At 42.7% G+C, this 19,610-nt stretch overlaps 1 protein-coding gene across 1 annotated transcript in view; it reads left to right on the forward strand.

Moving 5' to 3' along the window:
• Positions 1 to 825: 825 nt before the first annotated feature.
• Positions 826 to 19,610, forward strand: part of RIMS2 (regulating synaptic membrane exocytosis 2) — a 1,513,920-nt gene continuing 1,495,135 nt past the window's right edge. Inside the window, exon 1 of the mRNA XM_069220600.1 lies at positions 826 to 1,573. Coding sequence (XP_069076701.1) covers positions 1,152 to 1,573 — 422 coding nt within the window. The 5' untranslated portion in view covers positions 826 to 1,151. The remainder of the gene's footprint in view (positions 1,574 to 19,610) is intronic.

A 19,610-nucleotide genomic window follows, 5' to 3' on the forward strand; every position in this document is an offset into this window, starting at 1 on the left:
GCACTGTTGCGTCCCTGATGGAAGAACATTGTGGAACACGTACTGAGAATCTATACAACCCTTGGAGACTATGTATCTTTATAACTTGGTATTGTGCATTGTCTACATGACTTTGAGCTTGTGTTTGTAATACATTTCTTAACTTTATTTTCAATTGGAGTTCTCCTTCCTTGGCCACATTCATAATTGTGTTTAAATTAATTTTGTATTGAATTTGAGTTGATGGTTCTAAAACACTACGAACTTGGACAAAAGATCCATTCACCTCGAAGATCATTTTTTCCTGGCAAGGATGACAATGCTACAACAGTTTGAACAAAAAAAATGATCTAATCTCACTATTTTAAGCTACTTGGACTAATTTATTTGCTGCATGCCACTGTCGTCCTTCTTGTTCCTTGTCCACCGTCCCCATTGTATTTGCGCGCGTGCATCTTCACGCGCTTCTCTGAGGTTAGAATGCTGGGGCAGGGTAAAGGATAGCGGGACAACGGTCGGGCGTTCTGTGTGTAACGATAAATTCGGCGTGCTCGCGACTCGTTCGCGTCCTTCCTACATTATACAGGCTGTCAATCTCGTCCCGGGTCACACCCTCCAACTGAACCACAGGATTCCGCCCCCCCCCGGGCACCTTCTGGAGTTCTGCTTACTACCAGGCCGATGCCTCCCGAGTGGGCAGGAAGAGGCGGAGTGTTGTACGTGCACAGCTGTGCAGCGCCCACTGCCCCATTCACCGGCAGCACCTCTCCCCGGAAGCGGGCCGCGCGGGCCCCGCCCCCTCCGACCAGCTGCTCCTGACGCACGCATGCGCAGTGGCCAGTCTCTGTTCTCTGTGGCCCGTAGCCCTATTCTAGTTTGACGGCCGCCGGGCGCTGGGCGCACTGCATGGCCGGCCTCGCGCGGGCACAGGGGGCATGAACTGGACGGCACGAGGAGGCTGGCACTGCCCAGGCACGGAGCTCGCCTTCCCCGCGCGGTGCGCGGCCACCTGTCCCGCGAGCTCGCGTGCCCTCCCCACACTGCCCTGCCCGGAGCACTGACCGCGGGCTGCCCGCCCCTTGTATGTATCTGCCGCGGGCTGGCTGCGGGCGGCTGCCGGCTCTCGGCCAGTGCGTGTGCTCGTACAGAGCGCTCCTCTTGCTGCCACCGTCATGTCTGCTGCTCCCGGGCCCCGGGGCGGCCCTGCTCATCCTACTGCTGCTCAGCCTGCCGTCCAGCTCCGTTCCCAGGCACAGCTCCACTCGCAGGCACAGCTCCATTCCCAGCCCCGGCTGCACTCGCAGCCGTGCTCCCAGACCCAGCTGCACGCCCAGGCACAGCTGCACTCACAGCCCCACTCGCAAGCACAGCTCCACTCACAAGCACAGCTCCACTCCCAGCCTCTCCTGCACGCGCAGCCACCTTCCAACCTCTCTCAGCAACAGCCTCCCCAGCAGCCGGGGCAGCCCCCACAGCCCATCCCTCCCCCAGAGATGCCCGACCTCAGCCATCTCACCGAGGAGGAGCGCAAGATCATCCTGGCCGTCATGGACCGGCAGAAGAAGGAGGAGGAGAAGGAGCAGTCCGTGCTCAAGTAAGTGCTCTCTTTTATCCTAGTGTTTATACGGAGGGGTACTAGGACTCTCCTCTGGGACCTCCTGCTACTCTTCACTTCTGCCACATTAGTAGACCCCACTCACATATGCTGATGATCCTACCTGCCCTCACTCACCAGGGCTTGCCAATGCCCACCTATCATAAACGGCTGGGGTGTTTTACACATTATTCACGCCCAACTCATTCACCAGGGCCCGATGATACCACATGCCTCTCACTTTACAGGGCAAGGTGTTTTCTGTGTTCCTCGCTCACCACAGGCTTCAGATCATGCCTTTGACACAAGCAGGGTCTGGACATCTTTCCTCACATCCTTCCTCTCTCATCAGTGCATGCTGGTTTCTCCTGAGCTTCAGTGAGTGTAACCTGCCACCCCTTAACACCCCCCTCCGAGTCTAGGGGTGATTGGAGTTAGTAATGTGATGGATTATTCGTACATTGCACAGTCCCCGTTGACGATATCCCTCTTCACAGAGCTTCTGTGCTGTTCTGACCCAGGCTTCCCGTGTATACTCTCCTGCCATGGCTAGGGCCAGAAATCCAACATGGCGGCTCGCAGGTGCCAGCTTGGCGGTCCTGCTGTCAGTGCACTCCGCTCCTCCCGGGGCGCCGGCACAGCCTCCCCTAGTCCCACTCCATCTTTCCGGGCCCAGCCGTAGCCGCCCCGCGAGCAGTGTGCTCTTCACACAGCGTCTTCCTCAGGCTGGAGGCCTAACGTGGGCTGGCAGTGGGTGGGTTCCGAGGAGCCGCCATCTTCCCCCGCAGATGTGTCCGGGGAGCCGCTGTCTGCCCCCGACCCCGGGGGTGATCGGGGCACGGACACGCGGCCCCGCTGCACGCCCCCGGCAGAGTAGCGATGCAAGGCCGGTGAACAGACTCAGGGCTCTGCAGCTTCAGCACCGCGGAGCTGTCCAGGGTGCTGCTGCCTGCTGCTGCCATCTACACACAGAACTGAACTGTCTGTGAGCTGCTGCTTGCACAGATCGCGTCCCTTCACGTTTTTTCACGATTACATCCATCAAATACAGCGCACCGAAGTGATTAGCGTGTATGTGTCCACATTTGTAGACAAATTAGTTTGTTTACGTGTGTTAGCTTGGTAGTGTATATATATTGTATAGTATATCTATAGTGTGTATATATATTGGGACACATGCCTAAAAATTAGGAAGTCTGAGTTTCTGTCTCTCGATATAGCCTGATCAAAAACATTGGAGGCCACAGCAGACACACACGCACGCACGCACACACACACATTCATGCATTACCATCTCTTACACACTCTCGTTCTTTTTAGCTCCCATTTTCCTGTTCTTTCTCTTTTCTCTTACTTTGTTATTTTGTTTCTCTATTCTGTTTTCTTCTGGCAAGCTCATGTCCTCTTCCATCTGTACTTCTTTTCTCCTTCTCCCTTTTCTCCCTCTGAGGCTTTCATTCTTTCACTCGTCCTCTTCTCCGGATTTCTCATGTTTGATAACATCTATCTATCTATCTATCTATCTATCTATCTATCTATCTATCTATCTATCTATCTATCTATCTATCATCTTTATTTGTGTTTATGTATGTGCACATCACCCTCTTGGTTTTTTCGTACATTCCTGGCTATGTTATGACCTGCCAGTCTTCAGAACCACACTTGAGATTGTAGCTGTTTACAAGTATCTGACAGTATCATGTTAATACTGTCTGCTAACTTCTATCGTACCCTTGAGAGTAGTGAAGAGTTTAGAATTGCAGTTAAATGTTACAGGTAAGTGTGCACTTTTTAAACCCAGGATGACGGAACCGTTATGAAGCGGCCCAGGCACTGCTGGGTAGTTACCTAAAAATAATCAATAATTAAGCCGCTCTTTGTGTTGTGGTGTATTTTAGTCTTTAATTACAGCACAGTGCACTATGTCGTAATGATGTGGCATTACCTCTCAACTTGTGTCACTCATAGCAAGCTATACATTTGTTGGGTGAAACGTCAGCCATTTCCTCAAGCACACAACAGGTCGAACTTTAGATGGGGTAAACAAGTGAATGGTAATGAGAACTTCTGCTTTGGTGTTTTCTGTAATGAGCTGTATTACTTTTTCGATATGTAATTTTATAATTTTCCAACAAATTGAAATCTTTTGAAATATTGAAATGAAAACTTCTCTTCTTCATCATTTAGTCTTCTCGGTTTTCTAGAAAATGAAAAATTTGAATTTGTTGAGTTTTTCATCTTGTGTTTTAATTCTGATGTTTAGTTTATGGATTCTACAAACAACAGACTGTACAAAACATTCTTTAGAGAGAGCGTGCTCTTTTTTGCACTTGCATGGGACCCTTTAGAGTGGAGCAGATATTACAGAGGTCTGCACCTGTAGCATGTTTTTCTATAATATTATTTATGGCTTGAACACAAAAGGACGATAACAGCCTTTAATTCTTGATTGCTATTATAAACAAGCCAATGTATGATGAACTGTCAAGCCATTCAGGCTTTCGAAGGAGGTGTGCCTAGCAACCCACTGTGACTCCTGCCCCAACATTATAGACCTACTGAGAGGGAGGCCTTTTGCAAAAAAATACACAGATAAAGACCACCACTGAGTGGAAACATGTGGCTCTGAATGGTAGACATGACTGAGCTGGAGTCTGTTTCTGTGATAATGAAGACTTAGCTGTGCTTGCTGGACTCTTTGGGATATGAATCTTGATACTGAATAAAGAATTGTGAAAGTGCTTGGCTATGGCTACTAGGATATCAGTCTTAAAAGACCCCATTTGAGCATTTTTCCAAACTTCCCAACAACTTGCACTCCATATTGGTGGTCCTCAACTGCCAGGCACAATTGAGGTTAAGTTAACATTGAAGGGGTATTCCCAGCCATAGCTCAGTCCCCATAGCTGAGTAGTGCACCAGACGCATTGCAGCTTTTGAGACCAACAGGTGATACACTTTTAGAACTTTCAAGGTAATTTAAATGAAGATAGCATTCTTTACAAACACGTAGGTCAGTTGATAGAGTGTGGGTGTGGAATGGTCTACATTGACTCACATCTGCATTCTGCAGTCTGTCTACCGTTAGTTTTGCGACTTTCACTGGTAACTGAAAGTAAGGCATGTTTTCGTAATCCAGCATGTTAAATTAAGTCATGGATGGCTACTTTATTCTTGTGTAAAGAGCAAACCGTTTGGCATGTGAAAACAAATTATAATGGACAAATGTATTCTGTATGCCCTCAGTTCCTTAGGCCCAGATTTTCAGATTGGTTGAAATAGGCCTAACTAGTTTTGCTCATAGTGTTGTTTGTTACCTTTGCCTTTTTGTCTACTTGTTATATTGTGACTTCAAAATCTTTAGTGGCTAGTGGAGTTATTTGCTGTATGGGGGAATATGTGACTGGGGATCTTCAGTATTGGGTGGTTGAGAATACGTTTTTTTGGTGTTTTGAGAGGGGATTGCTTTTTAATATTGTTTTTGCAAACAAGAAGTGACAAAGGAAATTATGTTGAAATATTGTTAGCAAAAATATCGTCTGACAAACATCGTGTCTTAAATATAGTTCACAAAATATATCAAATTAAGTGTAGATTTTCTATTATTAACTCTAGTGGGCCAATATTTTTGTAAACGATATTTAGGAAGCACTAATTTTGTCAGACAATATTTTGGTTACAATATTCAGGCACTATTTCAAGCTGTTTCTTGTTACTGAGCTTCATGGTGGCGCACCCTTCTTTTGCTTCGGAATAAATAATAAAAATAAATGTCTTCGTATAACAAACAAACAAAAAAACTATATTGACTTAGTGCACTGGTATACTCATTTATTACACAATTCAAGCTCTTCTGTGCGAAATGCAAACCATGTTGAAAGGTTAAGGATTTGCATCAAAGCACTCATATAATCACCCATGTTTCTGTTTCACTTTCTTAATATTGCGGTGTGCCCTGGAAGGCCAGTGATCACGTTTTGGTACGCATGCAGTTGTGAGCCCGAGGGCTGCGTAGATGACGGGGTGAGCTTATAGTAGTGGGATATTCTTTTGAATACCCCAACATATTTTTAGATGACACACCTTTGCTTCCTGCCATGGGGAAATTGGTCCAGCCTGCTGCAAATTAGCTCTTCTGCGATTTTCAATCGAAACTGAATATCCAGTTGAAATTAAGCTGGTAAATTTACAAACAGATTAATTTCCTGTGAGATAAATTGACTGCAATAATGTAAAAACTTGCGAGGAAGTATTCAAAATCCACATTTAGTTTAGTGTTGCTTTACACCTTTCCATTTTTACGCCTCCAGCTGCAGACTCCATTAGTTGCAAATAAGAACAGAGTGGAGTCAGAAGTACTGGCGTGGAGAAATATCAGTCCTCACACTTTTCACAGCCGAAGAAGGCCTCTTTTTGTTGCATCTACATTTCAAGGCCTCCAACACAGACCTAAAAGCTCGTTAAAGACTTATTGCTTTTGAAACTAAAATGATCTGTGATTTGGAAAAGGTATTTTGCTATCCGTACCATTACATGTTTCAAATGTCTTCTTGTCTGGGTAGACAGCCTTTCCGCCCACCTCTGAACACCTATGAATACGATTAAAAATAGCGTTGACATCGTATTATTTGCGTATTCTCATGTTTTGTCTTTTCAAGATGAATAGAAAAAGGAAAGAAAAAAATCAGTCTTGAAATTGTTGTGCTGCAAAGCATTCAGTCTCTTTAAGTTACTCTCCAAGTGTGTGGCAAGCAGTTGGTCTTGAGGCACTTATAAACTGTGAGCCAATTTGCAACTTTTTTTGCCAACCTTAAAGCAAATTGAGTCACCAAAAATATTTATGGTTATGGAATTAATATCTTTCAGCCTTAATGCTGCAGATGGAATTTACTCGTGCTTGAAAATTACACAGGTTTGACACTCAAGTATGGTACATTTCCCACAACATTCAGTGAATAGCTAGGGGTGGAAATGGGTTGTTCTCGTGTGAAGTTGCAGGTAAGGTGGCCTTTGGAAAGGTAGTTAACATCCAAAAGGGCTTAACTTCTTGGGTATTAAGCAACCCTGAGAAAAACAAAAAAGTGATGGCTGGTTCGCTTGAATTAATCGCATCTAGTGGTAATTTAATCATGGTGCATTTCAATCCATTTTTTTCTCACTTATTGTGACATTGTAGACATGGACAATCCTTTTGCAAATCAGCCTTGGTCCTGTCCCAATAAGAACAGTCCAAACTGAACTGCCAGGGCGTGTCACCAACCTTCCCAGTGATTTTTCCACCTCAATTATACAAGTAAGTGCACTCCAAAAATGGTTGCAGTGAGTGTTTACTTGCACACAAAAGGTCATACTCCCACCGTCCCCAATATGTCATGGGAATAGATGAAGAGTAATTTCTACAAATATATTTTCTTGGTCCGCATAAAAGAAAAAATCAGCTTTTGTGTGCTATACACATCACCACAACACTTACTCCTTCTAATGAAATTACTGTAGAGTTAAATTGAATAACATTAAATCTCTGGCTTGAATATATTCTATGGCTGCTGCGGGTTTTTTGTGACTCAACAAAAAGTTGCAAATTTGCACAACTGGTAACAAAAAGGTACGCTTTAATGGACCGCTGACTTCTAAAATGCTAGTGAATTCGCCCATTAGTCTCAAACTTAAAGTTAAGGTGAGCCATGTTCCATAAAAGTCGATTTGAAATGCAATAAATACATACGTGCAATGAAAACCAATTCAAGTTGTTCTCGAAAAGTTAAAAATAATCTTGAATTTTGGGGGCCTCACATTGAAGCAATTTGAGTTTCTTCACTGCTTGACTGAATTTGTCTCTGACAGTTGCATCTCAATTATTATTTTTTTAAGCCACCAGGCAGGTTGATAGCTTGCGATTCATTGTATGATGTCTCTCAGAGTTTCCTTGTGAATTTACGGCTTCAGAGCTTTGCATGGAAACACTAACCTGGCTGGCAAGGAAGTAACACATTATTTGTACTGCATATTTTACATCGATCTATATATATATATGCAGGCATCATGCTTTAATCAGCCAGGATTGTATTCTTTGACATTCTGTAATTGTATCATTAATTTAATAGAGTTGATGATGATCCTCATTTTTAGGCATGTAAGTGGGCGGAACATGTCCACATTGCCCCTTGGGACATCACAGTGATATTATGCACCTCATTCATACTTACTGCATTCTAACTCTGCCATGAATCTTTTATTGTTTGCTGCATAAATCTGGACTACTGATATTTGTTTCATGACTTAAAAGCCCATAAGATGATGAACTAAGCAAATAGCTGCACATTTTAAATGAAAAGCTGCAACAAGTTGCTGAATCTAAATGGAAGCACTCAGAAAACATTCAAAGTCAGATCATGTCTCTTGGAATGTATAAGGACCCACATATGATTTACTTCACTGACATATTTAATGTCCTGTATCACAGCAACCTCCCTAAACCCATGAACTTTGTATCAGGGGGTCAGGCAATGTCTTTTGAAGGGCATACAGTTGGGGCCCAATTAAGAGTCTGGTGGTCCGAAGACCACCAGACTCGAGGTGGAGGTCGGACCGCTGCAGCTCTTGTGGTCCCGCTGCCATATTACAAGATTGGCAGTTGGTGCTGCCAAAAGACTGCCGTCTCTGCCCGCATCTCTAATCCCGATGGGATGGCTGCAGTCGTGGTTGTAATCAGCGGTCCAACTGCCATGAAAAGGCTGGTGGAGAACAAGTATATGGGGGCCACAGAGGGGCCCCTACACTGCCACGACAATGTCGTGGGCAGTGCAGGGGCCTCCTGCCCTAGCACTGTCTGAATGTGCACTGTCTGCTGTGCAGACAGTGCGCATTCCGAGGGTGCTAGGTGGGCCCTCTGTGTGAGGAGCTGAGTCCAATGCCGCTGCATGTTTTTCACTGGTTTCTGCCAGTCAGCCCAGTGGAAAACTTGTAATGGGGCCGGTGGGGAGCCCGCCAGCTCCACGGCGGTCTCCTCACCACGGGTCTGGTGGTTTGGTTTGCTGACCGCCAAACTCATAATCAGGCCCGTGGTCTAAATAGTAGCATGTATGTCACACGAAAATTCACTGCATCTGATTGGTGCGTTAAAATTGAGAGCTTTTTTGCTGAACTGCATATGCCGTAGTCACGTATAGAAGATGTCATGTTCACCAGTATCCTTGTGATAAGGAATTTACAGTTATTTGTGACCATTCTCTTCCTTGCCAAAGGCACATTGGAGTTTGAAGTGTTGGTGTAGGACAGAGGTCTCCAACCTTTATTAGCAACATCCGAACCATAACGGAATGTGAGCATAGATGGGTTGGTAAAATAATTTCACCATTAACCAGCTCTCTAATGGACATAAGATACACAATTACCACATATGAATGAGCAGCAATTAACAATATTTGGGAGGCCATTTAGGGTAAAATGTGAACGCGTTTATTGCTCAAGGTACATTGGGTGTAGGTTACTCTCAAGAAATTGTTTTTTCAAAATGTCAAATTGTAAATTTTACAAGGCAAAAGGAAAGAAAAATTGTCCAAAATTGGAAAGATTTATAATTATAACATGGCAATAATCTTGACAAAATGCAGTTTGCAAGTGTTGCTTCATTGGAAAATGGCATTTTTAACCATTGATGGAACCCATGGTAATCTTTATTATTGATTTAAATCTGATAAAGACAAGAGGGGTTATCACTTCACATTTTCATAGATTCTCATATTCATTTTACAAGTCTCCACAACACCAGCAGTATACATTGTCTGCCACTGCCAATACCGTAATGTACCTGTTTCCATAATGTCCACCAGCACACTTTTGCTGTTTTCAGTAAAGCTCCAAGCAAAGCACACGTGATGATTTTCAAAATGCTCTAGCTATTGCAAAGCATGTTGTTCACTAGACTCAGGCTAGCTGGGCCTGAGGTACGCCAAGTTAAGGAATTTTACTGTGGCCAGCCTCTTTGTGGTGTTGATGGTGTCTGGACCATGGATACCACTACTTGATCTGGTAGTTAAGGAGAAGGTATAAGCACTGGCAGGATATGGCTGCGTCTGGCACTGACAGGACCTGGACTTGATCTGGAACAGGGCCACGAACTAGAAGGCTGGAGTAGAGTAATTCTGTCTGTTTTACTCTTTCCCCCCCATCATCAACTACTTGATGCCTCCTGCTTTACCCCAGTCGAGACTTCAGCAGGAAGCTTTCAGCACCCTTTCTGAGAACGAACACACAATTAAAGAGGTTCCAACCGTAATGCCTCAGATGCGAGGAACACGTCTCAGGGAAATGGCAGTACTGAGGACAATCATTCTGTTATGATTCTTGTAAAGCATCAGGTCCTGGATTATCGACATGCGTTCAATCAGTAAACCGGTAGACACCTATGCTTTAATATACTTTTACAAATGATAACTATTTTGAGACACATGAAATCCTATATACGTTTCTGCTTGTTTTGCCTCTTGTAGGATATGCCAGATTTATTCTTCTAAGACTAAGGGGGTCATTCCTACCCTGGCGGTCCGAGACCGCCAGGGTAGGGGACGGAGGAAGCACCGCCAACAGGCTGGCGGTGCTTCTTGGGCTATTCTGACCGCGGCGGGAAAGCCGCGGTCAGAAAAGGAAAGCCAGCGTTTTCCCGCCGGCTTCCCGCTGCCCCTGTGAATCCTCCACGGCGGCGCTGCAAGCAGCGCTGCCATGGGGATTCCGACCCCCTTCCCGCCAGCCTGGTTCTGGCGGTTTTCACCGCCAGAACCTGGCTGGCGGGAACGGGTGTCGTGGGGCCCCCTAACAGGGCCCCACATTGATTTTCAGTGTCTTCTTGGCAGACACTGAAAATCGCGACGGGTGCAACTGCACCCATCGCACACCAGCAACTTCGCTGGCTCCATTTGGAGCCGGCTTCCTCCTTGCTGGTGCTTTCCCGCTGGGCGGGCGGGCGGCCTTTTGGCGGTCGCCCGCCAGCCCAGCAGGAAAGACAGAATGACCGCCGCGGTCTTTTGACCGCAGTACGGTCTTCTGGCGGTTCCCGCCAGGCGGGCGGCGACCGCCGCCCGCCGCGGTAGGAATGACCGCCTAAATGCCTTTATTAATTTGCATTGTTTCTATCGAGTTTTTTATCATCAGTATCAAGGAAGGATGCATTGGTATACTCTGCTTATCAGAGGTTATAATGCTTTGTCATTGTAACAGTTGTCTTAACTTTGAATAGTCAACTCCTTATACATTGTTTTAGGCAGGAACCCCTGTATCTACCCTCAGATCAAAATTCTGGATTTTCCCCATTTCTTTAGCAGGTGTGAAAATATAAGCGTTCACTGTTAATGTAGTGTGACTGGCCTGTATTACTGTCTGGTCAGTTTATTTTATTCTTGTAAAGCCATGGTCGAAAGGCATTTGGATAAATAAACCTGATGCAAACAAGTACATGTCTACTTGTCTACTTTTAAGGGGCATATGAGGAGTATTACTGTTTAACATGAACTAACATATGATCTATCTTAACTACCTTGATGTTATATTGTTTTGTTGAACTCTATCTTCAGAATACTTGGTGTCGGCACAGATGAGGTGATAAATAATACCATTCCATGTCAGCAGATTCTGGCAGAATACCTTCCCACAATGCCCCTTACCTTTATGATGGAAAGTAACCCACGTTGAAGGGCTTTAGCAGAAGATGGAAAACTGTAGCCTCATAAATCATATGAATGAATAAGACTCTCTGCCTTCGAAGAGAAAATTCTCTCATTCTCCTTTTTTGGAGAGTATGTCAAAGCTAGAGATTATGGCGCTCCTGACAAAAACATGCCTTTGGTATCCGTGAATGCAGATTTGTTTTCCTTAGTCTATTGAGTTTAAAATATGGAATATGCTGCGGTGATAGTGTGGTGCAGATCCTACAGTGAAAGGAGGCTATGTCTTACAGAATAATAGTTATTAAAACCTGAGTTTCCACCCGCTGGCCTAGCGGGAAACAGGTTACAGCATTGTCTCAGGCCCTAATCGAGCAGGCCACAGTGCTGTCGCCTGCAGGGTGCACCAGCGACCTAGCAATATTCACTGTCTGCAAGGCAGACAGTGAACATTGCAAGGGTGCTGGCCAGGGAGGGCCCTGCATTGCCCATGGCAATTGCAAGGGCAGTGAAGGGGGCCCCCAGCACCCATTCTCTGCTAGCCTTTTCATGGCGGTGCTACCGCCATGAAATCGCTGGCGGAGAAGTGGGTCATAATCCCCAGGGCAGAACTGCTTGCAGTGCTGCCTTTGAAAATTAGGACCACCACCAACCTCCATCCTGCCAGGATCTGAGATCCTGGTGGAGCTGGCGGTTCTCTGGCGGCCCCACTGCCAGGGTTGTAATGTGGCGGTCTAGAGACCGCCATTTTCGTAATCTGGCCCTGAGAGTCAAAGGTAGGTGCAGAGATGTCATAAAGAGGCTTAAGGAGAGGGGTTCGATTGGCATGCATATTAACAATACTGACCTCTGTAGAGATTACTTAATAGTTCTGATCATATACAAGCCTCTACAGGTGTGCATGGCCAGATATAAAAAAATGACGGCTAGTGCAACAGCATTGTAGAATTTGTATTCTGTGACAATACAATGCTGATATCCATTGTAAAGAAAAATAAAATGTAAGACTTTTTGAGTAATTATGAAAAGAATTGATTGAATGCTAGAAACACATTTTTGTTATAAACAGATTCACCATTCTAGGGATATTATGTTTTTTTGACTGCTTAGAGTTGAGACTCCCAATAGGGATAGGGGTTGGGGCTGTAGGTAGGATTAAATGTCTTGTAAAGGATAGGATTATGTTTAGGATTTGTGTTAGATAATGCTTCAAGTTATGTTTAAGGTCCTACTAGTGGTTTTGGTATGGTCACAGCACTGTGTTTGGAATCTGTTTGAGTCTGACTTTTGTGTGGATTGGAATAACTTAGCATTGTGTTTAGAGTCAGTTTGAGACAGAGTTCGAGTATGTGTTAAATTTAGGGATTTTTTGAAAGGAGTTCTGAGGTATTTTAAAAAACTTTTGCATGTTCAATGACAGGCACATATGTGAGGCGATATTTGTGGCTTGCAATTTCATGAGGAAGAAAGTTGAAGTAATTGTTTGACAAAAAATTGTGAGGAGAATAGAAGGAATTGAAATAGAAGTGAAATCCCTGAAAATGAAGTATGCTTGTGAGAAGGCCTATTTACTGTAAAATTAGATGGGCAATACAGTGCATCATCCTTGCACCACCCACTAAAAGACAATTCCTCAATAGTAATTGCGAGCCCTAAATCATCAGTCTGCTTACATCAGCTGTGTCTGTACTTATATGATGAATTTGATTTAATGATTGAAAAATGCAGCTTTTATGAATGTCATTATCAATCAAATAAACTGTACAAGAAAATCAGAAACTCAGACTTTTTAGACATTTGTTCAATAAAGAAAACTGAAAATAGAACGAATGGTTTATGAATAATGATGGGAGAAAAGTGAAAAAAATGTTTTTTTTGCCTCCCTATGAAGTGACTGGGAACATGATTGTGTATAAGTGTGCACTTTTGTGTGCATAAGTCAAATTGTGCATGCTTCAAGTTGGCTCTGGCCTCTGGAAGTTTGCTGTGTCCCTGTAGCTCAAACATGATATCGGCCAGCTGACTCTTGGAGTCACTTTGGGTAGCCTAGAAGCAAGACAAGCAGGTTGGAACTTCCTTGTTCAGACAGCAAATCAGTCCTTCTAGGACCAGGGCAGTCCTTCTTCTGAATCTTCCACAGGTCCAGGAATGTTATTATGATATGTTCTGGAGGTCCCATTTTTGTAGCTGGTGCCAGCATTTGTTAATTAATCATTCAATCAGTAGATATGTAGAGTGCTTATTGTCACCATGAGGGTATCCAGGCACTGGCAAGGTGCAGTTGATCAAGCGACTAGCCAGGACGTGTGGGACTTTCGGAACTCTAGAAGAGGTTGGGAGGTCAGGAGATGAAAGGGTATCTCGTTCCACCTCTTCACTGCTAGGTATGAGAAGGAGCTACCTCTGCATCTGCTTCGTCTGATGCAGAGCGGTGAGGGTTAGAGAAAGGGGAGCGGAGATGTCTGGTGGGCTGGTGGAAATTCAGGCAGTGGTTCAAGAAGGCTGGTCCGCAGTTGTGTAGAGCCTTGTATGCATGGGTCAGGAGCTTGACCTGGCATCATTTTTGTACAGGGAGCCAGTGGAGTTCACTGAGTTAGAGGTAATGTGGATTTGTCCAGGGAGATCTAGGATGAGTCTACTGCGGTGTCCTGTATGGTCTATTGTTGGAGCAGGTGCCTTTGTAGAGAGCATTGCTATAGTCCAGTCATTTGGAGCTGAGGGCCTCTGTGATGGCGTGTCTTGAGCTTTGGGGTAGCAATTTGAGTATCTTACAAAGCATGCAGAGGTTGAAGAAGCAGGAGGAAGAGACGGAGTTGACCTGAGTCGTCATGGTTAGCTTGACCAAAATGATGCCTAGATTCCTAGCGTGGTCAGTGGGGGTAGGAGTAGGTCGGAGTTTTGAGGGCCACCAGGATGTGACTCACAGGGAGTTTTTGTTTCCAAAGATCAGTACCTTTGTCTCGTCCGTGTTGAGCTTCAGGAAGTTGTCCTTCACCCAGTTGGTGACTCCTGCCATGCATTTGTTGAAGTTGATCTTGGTGTTGGTGGTTTCGGCAAGGGAGAGGATGAGTTGTGTGTTGTCTGCACATGGTTTGTGTGGGTGGATTCCCTGACCTACCCCAGAACTGGTTCTGGTGTGTTTTTCCCCTGGCTTTGGCTCCAAACTGTTTATGATGACAAAAGGCAGGGGAGGCCTGGTGTCAGGTTCCTTTGTGTGTGCTAAATGCAGAGCCCTTTGAAGTGTAATCAGGCCATGGAACCCCAGCGATCCTGTCACAAAGACCCACTCCCCTCACTCCTAGGCCTATTTTTGTTCCCATGTATAGAAGCAATACACAAATCCCAAAGACAGAGCCATTCACAGTCGTGACCCAGGGCACTGGCAGAAAAGCACATTTGGTTTAGGGACAAAATGCCAACTTTCTAAAGGGTATTTTAAATTGCAGTTCATTTAAAAGTGTAAACTGCATATCTCTTTCTGATCCCAATCTAAAGTTGGCACTTATTAAATGTTATACGGTAACCTTGTTTTAGTCTTTGGGGGGAGACGGGCTTTTCAACAGGGAAAAACTACTTTAGGAGTCACTGTCATGACATTTAAAACCCTAAGTACACATGCCTACATTTTAAATACCATGCATTCTCCCCTATGAGCCATTAAGCTTTACCTTATGGGTGACTTATAAGTATTAAAAAGGAAGGTTTAGGCCTGGCAAAAGGGTATTTTGCCAAGTCGAAATGGCAGTTTAAAGTTGGACTGCAATCTGCAGTCGAAGGCCTGAGACATGTTATACAGAGCTACTTTAGTGGGTGGCACAATGAGTGCTGCTGCCCGCTAATAGCATTTAATTTACAGGCCCTGGGCTTGTAGTATTATTTACTAGTGACTCAAAGTAAATATATCAATCACTTCATCAATCACTTTACCACTGATTAGCAGAAGTAAAGTTCAGAGTCTTAAAAACCAACAAAACAGATTCAGAAAAGGAGGCAGAATTCTGGGTTGACCCTGCAAAAAAGGGCCCGGTCCAATTTAACCCCCCTCAAGCCAAAAGCTAGGGTAGACTAATATATTCCTTGATGGTCTGTCCTGCTCGGGTGATAGCACATGGCCCCTTGGCCTCTTCTGTAGTGGCAGTTGGCAGTTCTATGGCACTCTGAACCTAGTTGGATTCCTCTATCAGTACTCTTCTGAGCAACTGGGCTGGTCCCCGGAGAACCCTTCTCCTCATCTTAGAACCCTATCTGTGAGCTCCTAGCCTAAGTTTGCTTACAGATTCACCCCAGTAGAAGTACAATAACACTATGGCCAACAAGGTGATGTGGCCCATTCCACCCCTTAGATCAGATGTCTGTCCCCAACCCAGGGAAAATGTAGCACCATTTTCTAAGGACTTATAGGTTAATTAATTGAGGCAATTAGATGTAAGCCAATTTTATCATGTTTCAGGGACAGAGCACAAGCACTTTAGCACTGGTTAGCACCGGTAAAGTGTACAGAGGCCTAATGCCACCAAAAATGATTTAGGCACAGTAAGGGGGGTGAAGGCAAAAATGTTGGAGGAATACCACACCAAGGATGCCAGATCTAATGGCGAGGTATTTTAGGATATTTGTGCTGAGGCAGCACAACGCAAAATATTTTTTACATGTGATGACTGTGTGAATTGCTGATGGGAGCATTTCAAGGTCTAAAAGATTAATATAACAAAACAAGTTGTCAATTTCAATCACAAAAACACATATCATTGAAACTAAATAATCACTGTAATTGTAACTAGTGAATCATATCTGACAACTACAATAAAATAGGCATTTTAAATCTATAAAAAAAGAAAAAGGGAAGACAGTGCTAAATGTGACTTATAATTTTAAGTATCGGTAAAAAATGGCAATCATCTTATAAAAACTTATAACATCAAGGAAACCCATTGAGGTAACTGGATCAGTGGGAACTACAGAAACCTCACTAAAAGTGTTTCATAATAACAATCTAATTGACACTAATAAACTAAAAATCAAAATATTGGTTGAACTTTGTACCGCTGAATAAACTCAAATCATTTTCTGAAAATACCAATGTCTTATTAGCAATTGGCATTCTTAAAGTCTGGGAGTTGTAACCCATGTATTATGTGGAACATTGTGAGATTGCAATAAGACTCGGTGAAAATAATCTATGATGTTGTCTTTTTTAGATTCATATTATTGCTCTTACATCTTGGGTTCTCCTTTTTTCTATATTTTTCAAATTGAGGAAAATAACAAGTAACACCAGAAGTTCCAATGAGCGAAGTAAAGGACTTTGTGTCGGCAAACATCACTGAGAAATACTTGATATGTCACATCATTCAAGTCTAAAGGGGATGCCAGAATGTGCATATACATTAATTAGTATGTGCGTGAGAGTTCTGCATGTTTTAGAGAGTAATATTGTTTTTGAAGTGATATGGATTTTTGAGTGTTTCCCCACAAATGTATCTAAAACAGTTGGGTTTTAAATTGTCCTGTTGCAGAATGTCTATATGTAAACATTCTATTATCTAATAATGGGAGACCATCCGTAAAAAATCCTCTTCAAATATTGTCTGAAGCGGTATGCCTAGGAGAAGCCAGTTCAGGCCATTTCAGATATGTATCTGGACTTATTATGAAATGCTGAGCATCTTTTGGAAGTCTGTGTAAGGATCGCCGCTGTGCAGCAACATATCATCCTCATAAAGTTAGATAGGGACTCAACTTCTCCCCACTGATTTCACTATCTGGCACCACACTGTGATACATCTGTACAACCTGCTCCATCAGTATCAGAATTTATAAAAATAACAGTAGAGTCCCTGTCTCATTGATACAAAATAGCTTTACAGATTCATTTTTTTTTTGTTGTTGTTGCAACTATTGTCATGCTTCACTGTACTGGGCATTACATAGCCAACCCAGAGACTTGAGTAGGCACAGCCTGAACGTTCATGTTCACTATGCTGATTGTGCACAGCTATTCTCAAGCATTCATAGACTTTGAGATAATTTGACGTATTTAAATAATATCATTTTTTAAATTCCCAAAAGGCTCTATCATTTTAGTACCAAGGTACTTAGCATCTTTGTCTTCTCAGTTAAAGTGTCCCATTACTGGTGCTTTTGAAACTATATGCCATTTCCTCTATGAACAGACATAAGCTCCTGAAGTACATGTGGGGCCCTGTAGTACTTATTCACTATTATCTGACATGCTTCCTCCCGTGTAGCAGATTTTATTCATGATCTTCTCTGCTACTGAAATAGTGAAACCCATTAGATGAACTATTGTGGTTAAAAATATTTAGGAGTACTTTATCACATGATTTAAAGCAGCAATGTGTTTGACCGTCGTAATTTTCACATTTAACTAGTCAAACGTATACAGTCGTGTGAGAAAGACTTCCATTTTGGCAGATCCTAAAAAAAAGACAATCAAGGTTATTATCTTAATTAATACCATCATTATTTGCTCTGGTGCAGGACATATCTGTACTTTGTACAGATCATAAACGCATTATGAAAGCCTCAGGAATGAGGCTATACCTGGAGAAGTTCTATTTTGGCTAGGAGGTTGTGAGCTCAACCATATTACTTTAGAGTGCAAAACGAGGAGGATCACAGTTGCAAGGTTTCTACTACTTGATTCAAACTGTAGTTTAATACTCATACTGAAATTTTGGGTTGTGCTATTATGGAACTGCAAAATTATTGCTTCTGCTGGTTTTGTTTATTAAAAGAAAAAAATCTACTGACTTTACGATCCCAGCATTCCTAGTTCCATATATTTTTTTCAGTAGTGTTCTATTCTGAAAGCCTCAAAATTAGATGTCCTGCAATTCATTTCCAGAAATTGAGTATGTTTATTCCAGCATTTGTAACATGCTTAGTATAGAGGTGTCCTGCTTTTCTACAATCACACAGTTTTGAAGGTATTTCAAGTCATATATCATGCTTTGTTAAATAGCATTTTCTTTAGCATTCGTTTATAAATCCATATGATATAACCATTTGAAGAACTGTTGGCTATTGTTTATCAATTTCATTGACGTTGTATTTGATCACTGAAACTATTTCAAGGTTGGAAATCTCTTGACTGCAAGTTACAGGATCACGGTCCTTCCTAGAAGTTGCATGTTTAAATTGTTCCATATGTGCCCTCAGAAAATGTCTTCAGTCATGCATGTACTACACACTGCCATTCCCAAAGTAATGTCCCTGTCTTCATCTCTCTTTAAGGTGCAAACAATTTTTTTTTAAATGTACAGCTTCTGTATACTTGACAGCAGCCCAACCATTAGCGTTGTAGCCTTCGTGGTGATGTAACTGAGAAAGGGTGGATACAGAAACATACATATAATATATAAAATGCACACTAGTTAATGCTCATCATTAAATGGCCACAACAGAGGAAATAGACAAATGTATAATTGCTCTTACAAATATGATTTTGCTGCACAGAATTTACATTTGGCACAGTAAATGTACATTCATACATTAGAATCAATATCATTCCGGCTATCAAATGAAAATTTTTAGGAAATACTATATGGTATCAGTGCACTGTGACAATCACAAATATCAAACACATACAAATTTAGAAGACCATAAAAGAATATTTATTTGTTTAGCAAAAATACATTATTACAGAATTAACATATGTACCACCACCCGAATTTAGAAAGAATACATATTTGTCTTGGACAAATTGTATCTAATTTCTGCTTTTCACTGCGGGGAAAATGTTTCTTAATTGAATTTAAAAAAATGCTGGAGTTAATATTCCAATGGGTGCAGACTACAGTATGTACTATATAATACTATAAAATGACTGATTAAGTCAAGTTAAGTTGTTTCTGAAAATGAAATATAGCCCTATAAGAAACACACAACTTTTAAATATAGGCACACCACAGCACCACAAGGGGCATGACACGATACATTATTCGCCCAGGGTAAATATTTCTGTATTGCGCTACAATGTGATTCATCTTTGAAATCTCTTTAACTGATGTACTCTAATACTTTTGAGACTTTCTGATAGGTCGTTTTGTCTTGCAGTCTTCTTTTGCACTCAAGATCTATTGAAAGCCTTTGCTCCGATTTAAAAAACATTTGTAAATAACTCTCATAAATTTTGCCAAGTCTGTTGTAAACTAGGCCTGTTTAGGGTATTAACTAACCTAAACAGTCTTAATTAATAGCTGTCTTAAGCAACAACCCTAACTGTATGGAGTATTGTAAGTCAAGCCAGGCTAGTTTTAGGAATGTTACCCATTTTATACTGACCTTGGACATACTTACTTTCATTTTTTAAAGTATATTTTATGAGCCGAAAGAGTTGAGTAGCAGAGTCTGGC

Source organism: Pleurodeles waltl, chromosome 2_2 (assembly GCF_031143425.1).
Source record: "Pleurodeles waltl isolate 20211129_DDA chromosome 2_2, aPleWal1.hap1.20221129, whole genome shotgun sequence".
NCBI classification, from domain to species: domain Eukaryota; kingdom Metazoa; phylum Chordata; class Amphibia; order Caudata; family Salamandridae; genus Pleurodeles; species Pleurodeles waltl.